Genomic DNA, 20,795 nt, shown 5'->3' with positions numbered 1-20,795 from the left:
AAGGCAGTAGGACACCACGCCTCACCACACGCCCGCTGCCACCACGCCCCAGTCTCTCCCAGCCATCACTGTTCAGAGCACAGTAAGCATTGCTCATTTTCTAATAGCACAAATCTCTATTTCCCATACTTGGATTTTTAGTCTATCGCACAGTGAGAAGAAAATGCCTGACACCAATGGAAAAATAACAAAACAACAGTTCTATTTTGAATGGTAGTAAAGCAGCTGAGGACTGCCTGTCACATAGACGTTGCATTAGTTAATGCAAACACTTCCTGAGAACGTATAAAAAAAGGCATTATGTGAATGTTCTGCCCTTCAAGAGAAATGAGAAGTACTAACTGAATTTTTATATAAGCTATGCACAGAACTTACCCATGCTGGCAGCGAGCCTGACAACCTGAACTTCAGGGATGCGGGTGCCTCGTTAGCATTATTTCATTTCCTAAAATGAAAACCCAAAGCACACCATTACTGAAGTGGAAAAGCAATGTAATGCAGTCAGCTTTCCAGTTTTCACAGGCTTCTCTTTCCCCTAATATTCCACATATCAAATATGCATATAATCTACATATATGATCACATACGCAGATATGACATGGAAAAGAAAGGTATCAGCCCCAAAGCTTCTCTGATCTCAGAGCAAGACACATATAGACCTTCAGTAGATACAAAGATCTAAATACTCTCCCAAACTCAGGCTGATTTTAGCCTCTATCTACATCTCCAAATGACAGTTAGTGGCTTAATTAGTCACATTACTCTGCTACATGAGATATCCGTTACTCTAGATTACAATGCATCAAAGGAGGCTCCTTTCTTGGAAGAATTTCAGAGTTGCCTGGCTGTGTGCTGAGCGCCCTGCTCATCCCAGCCCTGCTAAAACAAAAAGAAAACAAACAGCCCCAGAGCTCCCTCTGCCAACTTCAGCCATTCTGAGATTCTATTTCTACGCAGTTATGTTACGACAGAATCATAGAATAGCCTGGATTGAAAAGGACCTCCAAGATCATCTATTTTCACCCCCCTGCCATGGGCAGGGATACCAACCACTAGAGCAGGCTGCCCAGAGCCACATCCAGCCTTGCCTTGAATGCCTCTCCAGGGATGGGGCATCCACAACCTCTCCGAGCAACCTGCTCCAGTTCATCACCACCCTCAGTAAAAACCTCCTCCTAATCTCTAACCTAAATCTCCCCTTGGTTTAAAATCAATCCCCCTTGTCCTATCACTATCAATCATGTATACAGTCATTCCTCCTCCTTTTTCTACACTTCCCTTGAAGTATTGGAAGGCCACAATGAGATCCCCCCGGAACCTTCTCCAAGCTAAACAAGCCCCATTCCCTCAACCTTTCCTCACAGGAGAGGTTCTCCAGCCCTCTGATCATTTTAGTGTCCCTCCTCTGGACCCAATCCAAGAGTTCTGCATCTTTCATGTGTTGGGGCCCCAGGCCTGAACACTGTACTCCATATGTGGCCTCATAAGACAGCCAATCACCTCCTTCTCCCTGCTGGCCATCCCTTTTATAATGCAGCCCAGGATATAATTGTCCCTCTGGGCTGTAAGCATGCACTGCTGACTCATGTCCAGCTTCTCATCCACCACTATCCAAGTCCTTATCCACAGGGCTGCTCTCTAGTTCTTCCCCTATTGGTATAAACACCTGGGATTGCCCCGACCAATTGCAGCACCTTGCACTTGGCCTTGTTGAACCTCGTTAGGTTCACACAGACCCATTTCTCCAGCCCATCCAGTGAAGACTGTGGCAAAGCATTTATTGAACACTTAAGCTTTTCCCACTTCTCCAGCCTCATTAATCACTACTGCTGTTCAAACTTATCTGCACATGAAACTCCAGAAGCAGAGGACAAATCACGAGGCAACAATACTCCTGTTTATGAACTACAACACTGATCAGAACTAGGAGTCTGAGAGCAGTCCATGCCCTCAGACTCAAGACAACAAACCCAGTTTCACTGGTAACCTCAACTCCATTTTTCCTCACACATCCACCAGTAGGAAACAAAAGCCTTAAACAAAAAATCCGTCATTTCATAACAGAATGAGAAAAACATGAAGATACAAAAGAAGCAGACTCAGACCTGCAAAGAGAAAAGCAGAGGATGGGATTCATTTACTGGCAAAAATGACAGCAGCCATATACCTCGACATAAAGATAGAATCTTTGAGCCTTGCTCTTGGAAGATGTCAGCATATCAGCTTTGCCCGCTTCATTGGATCTACCTACATAGCCTGAAATAACCTGATTAGTTTTCCCCCCACATCTGATTCTTTGTGTCTTCCACATCCCTAAGAGTCAAAAAAGCAAAAGAAAACCTGTATTCTATTATTTCCTACAACACAGCTTTTGTACCGTTAGCTCTCCTCAGGGATTTCCCAAAGAATTATTCACTTGTCATTGGAGTGCTCATAAAACATTTTTAATTACGTATTTGTTCCAACTATCTTAAAATGAGAACTAGTTTTCATAAATGCTTGATTTTATTAGCTGTCTATTACATTAAACTTTAAACTGTGGTTCATGACTTTGGATGCAGCATTTTAATGCTTCCCTGTAAGCAATTCAGAGAAAAACAGAAGTTCTGAGCCATTCTGAATGTTAAACAAGAATAGGCTCCATCTCCAAACAAAAATACCTCCTCAACGTAGCTGAAATAACTGAACTCGGAGGCTCAAGATATTTGAGTTATAGGGCTCATACAGAGCAAGCAAACTGTAAATGAAACATTTTATGAAAAATACACAAGTTCTTCCAGTTACAAGAATTCTTTCCTTAGTACTACTCCATGGCCTGGCTCATTAGAGACAAAGTCCACTAAATAAGCAACCATTACTTTCCCTTTCTGACTTCTCAGCCCTCAGAAGATAAAAATAAATATAACACAATTTAATTTTATCTGAATAATTTATTAAATTCTCCTACTATCACTTACAAGTGAAATCCTGTTCCAACACACAGCACAGTGACAACCCAGATCAAAAAGAAGTGTAAGTAGTGGAAACTGGAACTTGGAAAAAGATTCCAGAGAGGCAAAAGCAGCAAAATACAACAGCAGATACTAAGGCAAAATAAGATCACGCCAAGGTCGTGCAGAAAAACACAGCCAGCTTGAATTTGAATGCAATTAAAGAAAGGATGACAGAGTGAATTTCACAAAGGTGATGAAGGGATAAGGAAGGCAAATGAAGAATATCCGAGCAACAGCATTTGGGATATCAGGGCAGAGAGAAGCCGGTCCACGGTCCTGAGTCTCTTCCCATCAACTGCCCTCCAGAGCCTGAGGGCAAGTGATGTTGGCTACAACTACTGTAAGAGCTGCAAGCTCTTCAGGACAGAACACCAATGGCAGTATATAAGCCGTCAAGAACTTAAAAACTTTCAGTGCCTTGTGTGTTAAAAATGAAGAGAAGCAGAGAAGAAACCAATGGATACAATAACACTTCAGCTGTTCAGAAAGCTGTTTCACACCTCTGGAGCGCACTACCCCATCCCAACCTCTGGTCACAGTACTAAAGGACAGTAATGCCCTACAAATTTTCACTAAAATTAGCAAGGCTGATATAAATTAGTCAGAAGATACAAACTCACAGTTACTGCTGTTGCACCAAAGTAAAACAATGTAGTGTGAACTCCAAAGAAGACGCACTGTAATTACTCTAATCACAGGTTAAGATTAAATTGGAGATTATACTACGTTAGGCATAAGCCAGTTAAACCAACAGAACAAGAAATCAAACCTTGTTGGCACTGCTTCTCAGAGGCATATACACAAAAATACACACTGGGAAGAACCAGGTAAACATGAAGAACAGTGTTCATGGGTAACTGCACTGCACTGCAGATAATCAGAATGGTAAGGCTGACACAATTCAGCATGTAGGAGGAGGAATGAGGTGACAGAATGGTTTTACCCACAAGTATTGCTTTTAAACAGTCCCATGTTCAGTCTCACACCGACTCCTAAGAGCCAAAGAAAGCAAGGCTGATGAAGCACCTCAAGGGTCACTCATCAAATACGTATACTTAACCTTCAGCCAAAATAACATGCAGCACTTCTTATCAGATTCTTGTTTTAATTTAAAATCAAATAGAGTGCATTTTTTACACTCTTTTATTGCCTCCTTATTTTTTCACTCCATTTTTATTTCCTTATCTACTTGTACAGAAATGCACACGAGGGATGTGGGGAGGGTCTATTTCCCCCTTCTGTGAAGCTGCATAGCCACGTGCTGATCCTATCGGACACCCATGGACAAGTCATTGAGAACTTGGCAGAGGGACAGACTCTTCCAAAGCTACTCCCTATGAACTGTTCTGATGCATTCAACAGAAATACACATAGTACAATTACAATAAACATAGAAATTGCATAGTTACAAGGAACCAGCAGTTCAAGATCACCTAAAGCCACCCACAGAACTGACAGATGAAAACTCAGAACTGTTGGAATTTTTAAAGATACTCCAAAAAAGACAACTCCACAGAAAGGGAGGGACAGGAGAACACTTGATGCAAATGTTAACACAAACATCAGACAAAAACCCGCCGTATTCTTTTCAAAGGAGCAGCAACACAAAATCATAAAGGGCAGGAAAAACAAAGAAGCAAAGAGAAGGGACAAGAAAAATACCGAGCTGGTGACACAGAGGTCTGTTAATAGCTGGAGCCCAACAATTACATAGCAAATGTTAACTCAGTTTTAGAAAAAGTCCGATCTTGAAAACAAGAAATTAAGCTTAAACTGGGAATAAAATATTCCCTCTCACACAGCTTTATGAGATCTTTTGAAATGAAAAGATTCTGAGAACAAACAGATGAAAGACTTACTAAAACTGAAGAGCTGTTAAAAACAGTAATACCACCCCCCTAGGACTTCTGTTGTGTGTCCCCTTATATTCCTGAGGTACATACCCCACGCCTTTATCTTACCCCATTGGAGAGATCAAGCGCACTGGTCAGGAGAGACTGAGAGGATGCACCACACTGTGCTGCACCAGGGAGGGCTGGCACGCAGCAGAACCCAGCCCAGCTGCCAGGGGATGCCCAGAGCAAGGAAAAGAGGGACAATGTGGAGCAGCACGTCCCACAGCCAACAGGGCAGCCATTCAGGACTGACAAGCTGTCCTCCATTCAGAACATAACACAGAAACTGGATTCTCTGCTTTGGTTTTTTTCCTCCCCTCTTACTATCGGTATTTTCAGAAACATCCTCATCCAACCATCATATCCTGAGCAGTTCACCTAAACCTTCCTGCCATCAGAATATCTGACAGAACAAGAAACAAAATACATCAAGTACTCTTCTGCAGAAAGAGAAATTAAGATATTTATTTCCTGCAAAACTACTTTGATTTTGCCTTTCCAAATATTTCACGTCTTGTTCTGATTCTCTGTAGCTTAGTCAGCACTATACACTTTGCCCTCAATTTCTCACTCCCTCATAGTTTAACAAGCTTATTCAGAACCCTAAGCTATTTTAACCTATTGTACACATACAAAGTAGTTTTAAACATATATAATACCCTGAGCCAACTTCAGGTATAGCACAACTGGCTTCAGAAATCAGGAGCTCCCAACTCATGCAAAACAAACATTTTCCAAAATAAAATCATATTAGACAGACAACAAAAACTCAGATACATGTTTTGCTGAATGGAGCTACTCAGACTGCAAGTAGGGTTCCTAAATAGGAAGAAATGGTCAGCGTCCATTTTCACTCTGCTTGTGAAAAAACAACCAACAAAAACCAAGAGGATGTATCCAAAGCACAGCACCGAAATAAGGGAATAGAAACATCACCACCTGCAACACTAAAGAGATACGATGCACTACTGGTTATGCACATCAGAAGAAACATTATAAATTAAAGACCCAGACACTCAGAGGAGTCCAGCAAAGACTCCTCACCAAATAAGCACAGCAGCATCTAGATCATTCCTATAATATTTGGATATACCTAGAAAATTGCAAATGTTATATAAAGAACTGAAAAGGGTAAAAGGCCAGGAGTTGTTGATATTTAGCCCCACATTAGTTGAGAGGAAAATAACAATTATTAGTTCGGCATCTACCATTGAACTCAAAAGCAAAAATCCAGGAAATGCACTGGTTTCAAAGACTTCTATTACTGCTGAGCAAAATGCAGCTTCTTGAAATGATTACCGAGTAGTTAACAGGGCTAACTACAGCAGTTATCCTACTTGGTTCTTTCCCAATATATCTGGCTAAATCTCACATGGTATTTTAATTATTTGCTTAAAAATCTGAACTAAGTAACAGAAAACTCAGCTGACAGATTAAAAAAATATTTTGAGATCACTACTCCTATTTAGCAGAAAATCCCAATAAACACGACTCCTGGTACAGCTCCTCACAGACAGGGAATGATCAGGCAACAACCATATACAAGCTGTGGCTTATAAAAAGTGATGCTGTCTGTTTTAGCACCATAAAGGAAGGTAATCTCTCAGAAGAGTAGAAGACCCAGCACGGCCAGCAACACGCATCAAACTTCCACCTGCTGGTTCCTGGTGTGATCTGACACCTTCATATACCATCCATCAGCTTCAAGAACAACGACAGCAATGTGAATGAGTTTTAAGAGTCCTGGAAGACATGAGAAGCAAGGGCAGTTTTTAAACGACACTTCTAAGAGTGCAAAGCAATAGGTAATTTAGATCTAGAGGAGTTTAGAGAAAAAGGATACTTTCAAGATAAACATCTCAGCACTTACAGCAGTATTAGAGTAACTGTAGTCTAGGAATGCTAACCTCTCCACACTTCCTTTACAGTTGATAGGTGGAGATAATATTTAGAGAGTTCCAAGGCACTCAAACACAGATCTCCTGCTTAATGAACACCTTCTTTCCAGACAGCACCAAGGGCCCCTGTGGGCTGCAGCTTTCATAAACCCACCGCACTTCAAGTACACAAAAAAGATAAGGCAGTAATTGGCCTCAAACAGAAAACATCGACTTTCCTCAGCAAGATCTCTTTCTTCACCTAATTCAACTTTACAGAACTTCATTTCCTGTACCTGTTGTTATTGCTTCAGCAGCAGCCAAAGTACTCTAACATCTATTTTCTCAACCTAGCTGAACAAGGACTTTACTTTCACTTCAAGCAAGTCTGCCTGGGAAGTCACAACACTTTCTCAAGAGCTGCTCACAGTTCCAAGAGAAAAAAAACAGCATTACAAAAACAAATTAAACTCATTTTAATTTAAAGAAGGGTCACAAGAGATAAAACTCCTGGACACACGCTGGACACAGTGACACCTTGCAAAGCACTCTAGCACTGCTAATTTTAGAACAGAACATACAAGCTAGAATTGACTGTGTTGCTGGTCCTATTCAATGCCAGGCTCTACTTCTATCCCAGAGCACATTTTCTCACAAAACGTGATAAAAAGGCAGTAGATGTGGTTATTTGTAGCCCCAGAGTTCTGTATCACTGCTTCCAAATCACTCTAGTGCCTCTGAAATCTATTATCACCACAGTGATGGAAAAATCCCACAGCATCACAACCTTAAGGAGAATAATTCCTCAGCATTAATAAAGATGGATGTTACACAAATGGATTAATGCTACTAACATGGTAGAGAAGTTTATGTTGTTACCAAGTGTAATAACACACACACGACCACACACACACACAATAAAATACTTCTGGGGTGTGGGTAAGGTTTTCATCGCTTACTGCTGAAATGAATCACACACTCCCGTAAGAGGCGTCGTGGCAAGCATTCTAAAGACTGTTACAAGGAATTTAAACACTTGTTTCTTCTTTTAAAAGGCTCAGGGGTGCACCCAGCACCTGCTGCTCTCACTGGGACACCTCCGCTGCACCTCTCAGGAGGGGCACCAAGGTTACTTTTACTTCAATTTGTAACTGAGAAGTCAAAATAGTTACGAACAGGGGCAAAAGATGTTACAATTATAAACATTACCAACCACAATTGCAATTGAATAACTGAATAACTGAATAACCAAGACCCAACAGCAGACAAAGCCTTATTTCTTCCTCCCCTGGTATCACATGAACTCACAGCACACACCTTAAAAGAACCTGCTGCTTCTCACTTCCTTATGACTGTGTTCAAGACCAGCAGTTAAGCCAAAGTTCACAGTAACACCATACACTGTGTAAGTTTGCTTACTGCCTTACATTTCCCAGCACGACTGACAATAGCGATTCCTGCCATCTTCACAGTTCTAAGAATAGAACATTTTGCCACAACCAGTGAATAAGTGAATGAATGTGAAGAGTGTATATGAACTGGAGGAGTAAACCTACTGCAAACCACACATAACCCATGAACAACCTTAAAAATAAAGCTGAGAGAAAAAACGGCCTTCCAGCGGAAACCGAGTGCTGCTTGCAACCGGAGCGTGCCAGCTAACACAAGAGCAGTTAGATACAGCTGTTGGATTTCACTTCTGATAGCATACAGAAAAAAGCACATCCCTAAATGCCAATAACTCACTCCATCCTCCTCTGCTCATCCTTCAGTTCTGTGACCAGGATGGGCTGAAAGACACCTGCCTGGGGGAAATGAACAGAGAAATAAAAACTAGTAGGAATTGGTTGTGACTTTTGAGTCTCTCTTCAGGTGACTCAACTGAGAAGTTTTCTTTTTCCTCACTGTAATCATCACATTTGACAGCACCTTTGAAGCAAAACAACACTCACTGATTTCAGTTGCAGCTGTGAGTTTTAATCACAGTTGCGATCACAGCATTACCATTTCAAATCAAGTACCAAGAGAGCTGAACACAGTGCTACGTACCAGCTACCCAGCCTCACATGGCCTGCCTGCTTCCTCACTGTGCCACCAGCATGGACAGCATCTAATTCCTGCAACATCTTTGCGTCTTTACTGTGAAAATACCTGCCTCATTTTTCATTTAAATTTTGCAATGAATCAAGAAGGAATCCTCAAGTGAGCAGCCTCCACTACATACCACGTGAGTTGTTCCTTGGAACACAGCTCTTCCTACACACTACACAAAGCAGGAAATACTACAAGGGAAAATAAAACCAAAACATCAGTCTCCCCAGACCAATACCCCACGTGTGCTTTTCCCATCACAGCTCAAATCAGCTCTGCACACTCCCTCAGCCATTTCATCCCTTACTGCTATCACTAACACAAACATATGAAAGGAAAAAATCCTCATGAAGACAGTCAGTGAGGAAACATACAGACTCAAAAGTTGAGAGATTGTACCAGGAAAAGGTTTACTCATCTCATCATTGTTTAAGGCTGCATTTCCACTAAGTCTGCACTTCTACCAAAGGAGCAGCTCTGCTGCCAGCTGTAACTGCTGCTTCCCAGCTGAGACCCAGTACCAAGCAGAGATCCAAAGCAAAGTGGTGATCCAGGAGATTGATTTTACATGCTGTAAGTGCCAAACCACCTGATCTCACACAGCCACCACCACCGACACAAAGACAGGAGCAGGAATTCCTGCTGGAACTGCCCACTGTGCAGCTCTGAGTCAAAAGATTTTTTTTAAAGATGGTATGTGTGATGTGGAGATCCTGGGGTACTACAAATACTTTGGTCTAACCTGCACCCAATGAACTAAAACAAATGGACACAGCATAATTCCAACAGGGTAGAAAAGAGTAGATATGGCTGTGGCACAAAGCAACCCTCACTTTCTAATCTCTTGGCTCACAAAACGTGCATTAAAGAAAGCTGAAAACTGTCACCGAGACAGTACTGGAAAAAAATCTGATCATAGGCTCTTTTAAGCCATGGCAGAGCAAAGACCCTGCATGGAAACCTTGGTTAAAATATAGAAAAAATAGGACAAGAAAAATTTGTGCTCTGCAATGGAACAAAGGTGCTAGAGGGGTTCCACAAGAGTCTGAGCTGTTCAACATATTCTGAATTACCCAAGAAACGGGAGCAAGGTAAAAAGTTTGCTAACACTGTGCCTGCCATTGATACTAGGTCAAGTGGTGGAGGCAGTTTTCACCAGACTGAGCAGATGAGAGCCAGCACAGGTGAGTGAAAGTGATGGTGTGGGGAGAACCAGTCATAAATTTAGGCAGAACAAAACAACTAATGGACTTGGCATTGAAGTCTACCTCCACTCAGAAGGAAAAATTAATGTTAGAAAGAACTATGAGTGAAATGAGTACAAAATAGGTGGGTGTCTGCCCATCTTGACTATGGCTATCAGTTCCAGGGGCTTCAGCTTCAGAAAAAGACATTAAAATAGATCAGCGTCAGGTAAGATCAGGAAGTATGATCAAAGGTATAAGAATGGGTTCTACAGTAAAGTACAAATAGGCAAGTTAGGACTCTTAAATTTCAGAAATATCCAGGAGAAGGAAGAAGATAACCAAGGTCTACAAAATCATGGGAGGATCAGAGATGGATCATCATATTAGAGATGAACTGCTTGCTCCCTTCCACAACAAACATGGTATCAATGGAAAACAGCACAAACCAAATTCTGAACAAAAAAGGTAAATTTTAACTTAAGTAGCAGTGTGCCCACAGAATTTCTTACCAAAGAATAGTTGGTTAGCTGCATGCAAAAAAGGGACTGAATTTCATGAAAGAAGCAGCAAAAAAAAAAAAAAAAATCACTCAAATTTAGACCAGCTCTTCAATGAACACAGCTACAGAATGAACAAATACTCAAGCTAGTTCTTATACATATGCTTTCCTTGTTCTTATCCTTCCCTAAGCATCTGTCATGCTTGTTATTGGAAGAAGAATGCTGGAGTATGTTTTTTCTGATTTCATTATGGATTAAGGCTTTACCTAAGACCTGTCAGTCAAAACACCAGCAACATGTAAATTCTCCTTTGAAAGTCTCACTTGGTATTCATGATAGCACTAATACCACAGGCACAGAGACTTAATAAATATTCTCTAAAGAGAATGCTTTATCACTGGGCTGTGATAGTGCAATGACAAAGAAGCAGACAACCTGTTCAGGTATGGTTACACCAACAGAAATTACCTCACCAAAAGAGCCTACTTCAAAGATGTAAAATGTTTAAGATTGACTGGTTGAGACATTTTTGCCAACAGAAGCCACACTGAACTCCAGAAGAACTTATATTCAGTCAGGTCTCTCATACAGAAGACACACACTCCAAAGCAAGCTGCACATGCTGGGAAACATGTGGATGAGCAGAAAAGGCCTCTTCTCCTGAGAATTAACTTAGTGAACCCTGGTCCTGTAGAGCCTAGAAGTACTTAATATAAGAAAGCTAATCTGAAGATTAAATTCACCATATAAAGACCCATCCTTTGGCAAGCTAACTCAAATGCATTTATGCAAGAAGAGATAGCTGATTCAACAGATGCTAATACAGACTCCCATGTTAACGAATGGCAGAGTCAAGAACCTGATGTTGCTGAAAACCAGCCAAACCAAAAAACAAACCCAAACATCCAATAAAAAAACCCACACAAACAAAAATCAAACTAGAACAACAAAACCAACATGCGTGCACATACCCAAAGTGACATTTTAATAGGGCTGGCACATTAACTTACTCCATAAGTTACATCAGAAGTAATTTTTTTCTCCTTCACTAAGTCTTGGACTGGGGAACTCTGCAGAGAGATGCAGACAAATCAGAGTCCAGCAGGAGCTGATGACAACATGAGAAAACATGATCTGTGAAGAAAAGGCCTATCTGTAGAGTTTAGTGAAGGGAAGTCTAAAATAAGAGACAGAGGAACAGTCCTCACATCTACAAATGGTACAAACAGCACAGAAATCATTACCCTGCATGAGTAATAGAAGGAAGACTGGGACTAACTGGATTAACTAGAACCAAGACAGAGACATAAGTTAAATATTAAGAAAAACCTCCTAACCATAACGACAGCTATGTACCAGCTATAAATAGACCAGTAAAGAGGTGTGGTATTCCCCGCTTTGGAGGTTTTTAAGACTGGATCAGACTAATGTTTGTCAGATATAATTTCAGAATGTTTGTTTACATCTCAGAGTGACCTCACAAAAATCCTTTCTTACACATCTGACATTCCTACTTTTATCAAAATAAAATTCATTTGTCAGTGTTATCATTCCTGAGCTTCAGAATTAGTCTTTGCAACTTCAGTAACTGAAACATTGGAATTCTATTACTGAAAGCACTACTGCTGTCCAACTGTTGCCGTACGTAGCAGAAAATATTTCAGGAACACTGAAGCAGCATATTTTACTATGGCAGACAACTCACAGACGTGGACATGTACATGACTGAATGGGCACACAGAAAGTGAGTGAGAAAAGGCCAGGAAGTGAGGAAAATGAGGAAACAGAGGTTGAGAACAAAGCTACAACAAAGGAAAAAAATCAGACTGAAGAAAACTGTTTTACTCACACATGGAAAACTAAGTCACATTTGGCAGGACCATTTTAAAAGCATGCTGAAGACACCGCTGCTTTGGCCTGGCTCATGTAAGGCCAATTTCAAGCAGCCTCACAAAGCTGGGCTGCAAGGTGTGCTGCACACACACACCTGTGGGGAAAGCATCTCCAGAACAGAGAACCAAATGCGACATCCCAACAGAGATCCCACCTTCCCTCCATTCACTGTTACCAAAACCTCTGCAGCTTCTCAGGAAATACTGTTAAGGTGAGTGTATGTGTGCTAAATCTAACATTCACACTAATGAGCATCCAAAAGCTCCCTGTGTCTGTATTAATTAACACAGCACTAAATCAAGGTCTCACACCGAGGTGCAGAAGTGAGAAGCACAACTTGCACACTGTTCTGCCTGATGCTCCCAGTGCTCAGTTATACATTCACAATGCTACGCTACAACATGTGCGTAATTAGAGCACGTGTGACCTATTTCTTAACACTACAAGTATCAGAATACTAAAACAGCAAACGCAATATTTATGGTTTTAAAAAATGAAATGATCTTCACTCCTACAGAGAAGTAGGTGTGGTTAATAAAATTTCACTGAGATTCTTGCTTAAATGCAATACCACATCAGCTACTTTGCTGAATTTCCAAAGCTTTAATTTCTAAACTTTCAGGACAGCAAACTTAATGTTTGGTAATTAAGTAAACTAACATAAATATATACATTGACTAGGGACCCCACCTAGGTTTGTCATACACATGAAACTAAGTTCCCCAAATGTAACAAAGTGAGTTAATTACACTGATTGTCTACTACATCTATTGGTCTATACAGAGGTTATTCACAACAGCAAAGACCTAAAAATAAATTTTCCAAATAAACTGTCATTTACTCCGCACTAAAAACAGACAGAAGGGCAGAACACCTCTGACTGTGTTTGGATGGAGAGGGGGAAATCAATAGAGGAAATCGCTCCTATTGTTCTCCTGTATTAGCTTATAAGAATGCATCACTTTCAGATCAGAAAATGCTCAGGAGGCACTCAATGTAGCAAAAATAAACTGCGTGTTATTCACTGCTTTTGACTTAGCTTACCAATGTGAGAAGTCAGTCCACAGTGAAGATAACTCGGATGAAAGACAAAAACTGATAGCTATATTGCTAATATGCAAAGCTTTGTTTTTTGCAAGAAGTACTCTATAAACATTCATTATTAATAACTTAAAAAAAACAAAGCAGATTTGTATCTAAATATTAACACCGGACTTCAGAAAACTGTAAGAAAAGAAAACACAAAGTCAAAACTACAACCGTGTATTAAATACACAGCATGCCTACTTTTCTTGCTTTCTCCAGGATAAAACTGTACCTACAATAAACCAAAGGCCTTCCACATCAAACTGTGGCCATCTTTCAATTCTATGTGTTTGCGCACTGAGCAGCCTTCCTGCAAACCACAGCACAGAGCCACTATGGGCTCTGTGGCCACATGTGAAAAGGTTACTTTTACTGTAGAGTATTTAAGAGTCTTGTCAATGCAAAGAAAATAAGTAAAAATCGGGTAGGACCTTCCTTACCATAGCTTTCAACCTTGTAGAACAGAACTCTTTACACTACGCTAAAAGAAAATCTACTTGTCCCAGGCAACTGTTTATTTACACATCTCAGGTGAGCTCTTGGGGTTCCCAAACACCACAGCTCTCTTAGAGAAAGTTTCCTCTGACAGCATAGGAGCCGAGGCAAGCAATTTGGAAACATCTGTTTTCTTCCCCACAGTCTTCCACTAGCATCAGGTAAACCACTGACAGCTCATGGAGATTGACTGTTCACTGACTGGCTGCTCAACAAGACAGACTGCACACACATTCCTCTCCAGGAATGAGGCAATGTGACCGATATTACTTTGCCATTCTACTTTATCAAAATGCAATGAAACCTTGAAAAAGAAAAAAAAAGCCAAATGCAAATCAATGACATACAGCCTCATTATGTGAATCAATAACCACGTTCAATACATTTTGGTGGCAATCATGACAGAACAAAACGTGTAAAGAAAACCAGAATTATAGTTAAGCTTTCATATTTGAAATTATTGAGGAAAGCAGATATAAACACTGTAAGGTCAAAAGGAAAATTTGTCATGCAGCATTTTTGTTATTTCCAAATGACAATGAAGGGTAAGGGAAAAAAATTCAAGAAAATTCCTCTGAGGTGTTGCAGTGCCACATAAATCCCAGCTCATCACTGCTCAACCCCAGAAAATGATCCATAAAGGAATTCTGTAGGACAGAACACGTCCTCAGGTTTTCTGCTAATAAGTGCTACGCAACGGGGGAGGCTGAGACATTGTGCAAGATGAGCATGCAGCCGTTCATCCTGCAGACGCAGCCTCTGCCATATGCACGGGAACACGTTTCTGAAGGCCTCCTGCACCGTGCTGCATTGTTTAAGGGAGAAAAACATCTGAGAATTGAGAAACGCTCGCTGCCCGGACCAAAGGGCCCTTCTCTCAGCAGCCCCTGTCACCTTCCACCATCACCTCAGAGAGGGCTCAGTGATACAAAGCAGCTCAGAAGCACCCCGCTTATTAAACGCTTCCATCTTCATCAATTCCACAGCCACGAACCAAAGCCGTATTTATGAAGCGAGAGAGGAAATCAAAGGAAAAAAAAAAAAAAAGAACAACCCTCGTGGGTTTCAGAGCACACCTCAAAAACAAGATGGGGGAAAAAATCATTACCATGCATTCACTTTTCTTTTTTTCCTTAACCCCTCGATGGAAACACTCCGCAGATTCCGACCCACACCTACAGCTCCGCCACTCCGTCTCACCCGCACGGCTCAAACCCGGACCCCGCCGCTCGCCCCCCCGCGGCCTACCCCGGCGCGCCCCAGCCTCCCCCGCCCCCGGGCCCGACCTGTATGACGGCGGAGGCCGGGACGCGGCGACGGCACCCCCGCGCTGCCCCACGGCGGCGGGCACAGGCCCGGCGGAGCAGGCGGCGCTGAGGGAGCGGCCAGGTTTCCGGAGAGGAGCCCACCCCGCCCCGGTCCGCGCGGCGGGGAGGGGGACGGCGGGCGCGGAGCGGCGGGCCCGAAAGGGGGGAACGGGGCGCCGCCGGGCTGAGGCGGGGGTCCCGTCAAGCGCGAGGCGCCGGCGACGGCCGCCGCTGCCAAGCGAAAGCCCCGCCTCCTGCTCCGCCGAAACTCGTGACGCCGCCGCGAGGAGGAGGAAGGAGAGGAAGAAGGAGGAGGGCAACGTGAGACGTCACCGCGCCGCGTCGGGAAGGCGGCCGCCCGATGGTGCGCATGCGCAAGAGGAGGTGCAATGGGGGAAGCCCGGAGCGGAGGGCGCATGCGCACGGCGGCACGTAGCCCTGCGCGGTGGAATGAAAGGCGGGGGCTGTGCGGATGCGTGCTGCTGCCCCGCTGTAACGCTGCCAGGCCCAGGAGAGGGCAGAAAAGCAGAAGCCCGAGTGCCGCTCTCAGATGAGGAACCAGAATGAGTGCTTCTCCAGGTGCTGTGCTCCCAGCACAAGGTGCTGCATCTCATCCCTGCTGCTGTGCTCAAAAGCGCACATAGATGTCTCTAAGTATTACTATGGAAATGCACTACCAGCCAAAGAGATTTCAAACTACGATTACAGCCACTGTGCTGCACGCAACACCCACGTGTGATCTGTGCAGGTGTAGCAAACCTGCTGCTGGGTCTTGACCAGAGAGCAGTGCCAAGGACGGTTACACTGGTAAACCTCCAAGCAGAAAAGTCTTCAGTGGGACAGGACCTCACAAAGTAAACTGAGTGGGAAACACCAAAATACAAAGCAGAACAATAAAGACAAGTATCACCATCTTAAAAAAAAAAAAAAGAAAGAAAGACTGTGCTGAAGTCAGTAAATAAATGAATGTATCCAATAAATGAAGTGTATCCAAGAAAGGCATGAGGCTCTGACTCACACTGATTAGTAAGAACTGGGGCACCAACACAAAGGAGATGCAGTCATCCCTCAAACTTACAACACTTTGTCTTACAGTTGGCAAAACTGGCAGCAGTGTTTATGAAATGTCTGTAGTGACCCAAAGCCTTCAGCTAGAAGGTTAAAAAGGTGACCTTTTGTGCTAGATGATAGGGAAAGACATAAGAAATGCTGACTGCATGTGATACACTTGGACCACCAAGCAAGATCAATGATCCACAGCAGCTTACACAGCACTGAAAACATACCCAGTGTTTCCCTTGCTATAATGTTCCAGTTCATGGCAATTTGTCAGTTCTAGCACCTTCCAAATGGATTTCATTGACAGAGGGCTAGGGAAAAGTAGTTTTTGAGGACTGAGCTCCTTTGCTACACAGGAAGCTAGCAAGGGTTGTGGAAAAGTCACCCTTGCCCTTTTCTTCTGTGCACATGGTCCTCTGTACTTCTGCACAAAGCTCTGATAGCACAGAGCACTCTTGCTGCATCACCAGTGCCACCCAGGGGTGTTCTACTTCATCCCCACAGCTATCCACATCACTGTGGCATAATACCTAGAACGCAGCAATTTCAGCACTGGGAGTGGGATAAACAGCCAAATACTGACTTTGGGGATATCACAATAATGTGTGTTTGTATATTTATATTTGTGTATATGTAAATAATATACATTATAAACTTGTATACATGAATATATGCACATGTATATAATGTATACATATATATTGATATTATATATAATAAAGAAAATCAACACTGAGGACCAACATTTACAATATTGAGTCACACTGAATTCAGTCCAAACCCAGGGGCATAGTTCTGAGCTAATATGCAATAACACTGGAGCAAAACAGTGCTTATCAAAACAGTATAATTGCTGATACAGAAAAGAAGAGGATAAAAATAGATGACAGAAGTTGCAATAAAGCATATTAGTTATTTATGCATTCAGTACAAGCCCTACACAAGCAATGGATGTTGGGAGGAGTACAGGTGGAAATTACAGGGTAAGCACATCTTAGGATAGCCTACTCAAGTAATTGACTGCAATCTGGCAGCATGGCTCTATCTTGATTCCAGAATCAATACCTCATTGCACTAAGAGGTTCTCACCTTCTAGACATGCTGCTTGAGACAAGTGGCTGTATTAGTTAACACTCAAGTCATAGCTTTTAAGCACTTTAAATAGGCATAAACCAGCTCCTTCTTGTGGCTACACTGCTGTCCTTCATTCCCTCTCCTTCCAAGTCTGCCTCCCTGCCTCTCCTTTCTATAGCTGGCACTACATTACCATGTTGCTACCATCCTTTGTACTACAACCAGAAATTAACATAGTTACAATATATGAAATTGACTGCTTATTTAATCAGAAGCTGTAATATAATACTGGCAGAGGAACATGCTTTTGGAAACTCAGGAGAAGCTGTCTTAACTGCCCACTAGGAATTGCAATAGTGTAAAGTTCATGATGCCAGAATGTCTTGCACAATGAAGAGTCCCCTCCTCACAGCCAGAAGAGCTAACATTCTGTTTATAAATTTACATCCAGCCCACAGGAATTCAGCAAACCACAGTAGTTCAGACCTTTGTTGATCCCACCTGGTTGCTACACAGCCCTGCCTTTCCAAGACAAGAGAAGGATCTCTGTAATTCCAGTTACTCCCAATAGAAATGCACCATCATTGTCAAGTTGATGCTAAAAGACATTGTAAATAGCTTGGAAAGGACAGTGTTAAACCACCACTGCAAGATTTATCACACCTTTCCACTTCAAAGCCAATACTTAGAACTGAAGTGAAAAACGGATTCTTCAGACTGCATAAAGCTATGGTTAGCACTTACAGCAGCTAATTCCTTTATCACCCAAACAAAGGAGAATTTATTCAACATGAGGATAGCAAAGACAACAGATTTAAGAGGTGGCACCTAGGGATGCTAGTATCCACAACCACTTTAAGAGACTTAAGATGAAACAAAAGGGAGTGATACAGAAAAATCAACATTCCTATTTGTAATCCTGACTGCTCTCAACTCTCTAGTAAACTTCCCCCTCCCACAATGCATTTCTTGCCAAGACTGACATCTCCCATCATTTTTTTTCATTTCAGGTTGCATTCCTACTAAACAAAACACATAAGCTTAGCTCCAAAATAATAAATAAAAAGCAGACAGCTATTCATAATATTTGAAACAGAACGAAGTATACCTCAATGACTGCTGTGTTTTTCTCATAGTTTCTTCTCTAAAAAAAAAAAAAAGAAAAAACCACTACAATGAAATTGGACAGCAGTACTGAGAGATTTGTCTGCTCCAACCCCATCACTGAAGTTCATGAAGTAACTCATTTGCCATCAGTACTCCAGAACACTCTACCAATAAGATTGTTCCCCTTTGGTCTACATTACTCAGCCACTTAATACAAGTCATCTTTTCAAGATGACAAGAAACACAGGAGATGCTAACTAGATGTGTATGAAATTACCAAATAGCATGCTTTCTTAAAGATTGTAGAGGATATTCTATACAACTGTTCTAAAGACTAAACAGATACAAAAGCTTGTAAGAGGCAACTGTTGCCTCATATTTGTTCATTTACTTACTTTAAGGCAGAGATTGAAGAGTAAAACTGCACAGACTACCTGAATAATTAATATTCTGCTTATAAAGCACAAGGCTTGTAAAAAATTCCCTTTGAGGAACTACACAGTTTTTATAAATGTAAAGCTCTACAATGCATACTCAGATTAACACTAGACCACACAGGAAGGTAGCAGTTGATAAGCCCCCATTATCAGTCAAATGAATACATGATAAAGGGTTGGCAAAGTAAGAGAAGGTTTAGCCAGAGGTAAATGTTAAAGCAACTTATGAGATTTTTAACAGACTGCAACATTCTACTCCTTGCCCATCTGGACTGGGCAGTAAATTCCAGTGTTTGATCCAGCAGCCTCCTCAATTCCTCCTGAGAACCCTCAGTCTTTTTTCCCACATTCACCTCCCTTGTAAAATAAGAACTGAACAATCTTCTCCAAACTTAAGACACACAAATCTTATGCAGGTCAGAGATGATTTGGTTATCACGCCCTTTTTTTCCTTTAAAGAAAAAAAAACCCACAACTCTGAGTCCCCTTAGATCAAGAGCTGTTGACACAGTAGCATAGGAAGAGCTTTGCTTCAGCTGATATTATCTGCAGTACGCACAACAGAAATCTGAAACATTTGTGCTGCCAGCTGAAAAAACACCAGGTTTCTACAAGGTACTGTAAAACTTTAAAAAATAATTTTCATCTGCATAAAAAGAGACCGAAGAGCCAAGGAGCAAAATAAATATCCATTCTGAGAATTAAGTATTTCATCTTCTTACTGATGTAAAAAGCAGCGAGGTGAGGGGAATGCTATGACCACTGCAAAACTATTACAGTAAGGCAGTCACTACTGTGATACCTAATATAATGTTTTGATGTTTTTCACAGCAAACCTCAACACACAGGGAGCTTAAAAAAATAGAAAAAACATATTGCAGAAAACACTGAAGCACTCTGTTTCCCCTTCACCTTTTAAGAGTGCATTTTCTGTATTCATGTGCTGTACTCACCCCTAGAGTGTTCTGAGTATGTCTCCTATTGCATTCAGCTGCAGTGCATTATGGCTCCACAAACGCTGGCTGTTTCAGCTTCTTGTCAGGGAAGAAAAGCACATGCAGGAATAAGGCTCTTCTAAAGAACTGGCTTAGATCTAAAGACATCTATTGCTCTGCCTAGAGGTTGAAGAAAACAAGGTCAAACGAGTTCCTTTTACTTAGTGCAGCCCAAAATGTTTGTTATAGTTCTTACCTGTGAAGGAGTTTACTCCTTGCAAGCTGAACATGTCTCCCACACCAAAGAACACTACCCTTTCTAATGTTGCATTTCACAGACATAAATGATGTATTTCATCATCAATAAACTTCCCTTTTCAAGAATATTCACACTCCAAAGTTAAAGAAGATATTTGCAAATTAAAAATAAATATTTCTAGCTTTGTGCTCAAATCCTGTGAAGAACATGTCTTGGATGTAACAGAAGTAATTGCCTTATCAAATCACTTCCATTTCATATTATATCCACACTTTGTGTGTCATAGAAGCTCACAGTCATATATGAAATTTAGTTTAAGTCTTAACCCTGTTTAGCTATGTTTAAGACATTAAGAATGTAGAAAATCACTCAAACTAATTTGACTTAAATGTAATGGGCAAGGCTGCAGTTAGCTATCCCAAAGGTGCATTTTATTCCAGAAACTGTGTACTCTGAACTAACATTTATAACTGAAACAAAAATCACACAAAGGTTTGAAAAAAGCTGATTTCGTAATGGTTTTGTGCTCAAGCCCCACCTCCCCCCTCAAAACCAGCACTAAAATCTTCAGGAACAAACTGTCAACTTGTACCTATGTAC

The 20,795-nt window shown here is 41.6% G+C and overlaps 1 protein-coding gene across 2 annotated transcripts in view; it reads right to left on the bottom strand.

Annotated features, from left to right (window-relative positions):
- Positions 1-20,655, bottom strand: part of MAP3K2 (mitogen-activated protein kinase kinase kinase 2) — a 40,516-nt gene extending 19,861 nt beyond the window's left edge. The window contains exons 1-2 of one of the 2 annotated variants that reach the window (XM_065750509.1): positions 19,955-20,655; positions 376-445 (exon numbers count right to left, since the gene is read on the bottom strand). In XM_065750509.1, coding sequence (XP_065606581.1) covers positions 376-379 — 4 coding nt within the window. In that variant the 5' untranslated portion in view covers positions 380-445; positions 19,955-20,655. Of the gene's footprint in view, positions 1-375; positions 446-15,303; positions 15,591-19,954 lie in introns of those variants that run through there. The other variant, XM_065750508.1, reaches the window with a different exon arrangement.
- Positions 20,656-20,795: the final 140 nt, after the last annotated feature.

The sequence above is a fragment of the Cyrtonyx montezumae genome, unplaced genomic scaffold (assembly GCF_038088225.1).
Source record: "Cyrtonyx montezumae isolate F1298 unplaced genomic scaffold, pur_monq_1.0 scaffold_7, whole genome shotgun sequence".
Taxonomy (NCBI): domain Eukaryota; kingdom Metazoa; phylum Chordata; class Aves; order Galliformes; family Odontophoridae; genus Cyrtonyx; species Cyrtonyx montezumae.
Note: the sequence above shows the minus strand (reverse complement) of the source record. Positions and strands in the feature narration are given on the sequence as shown.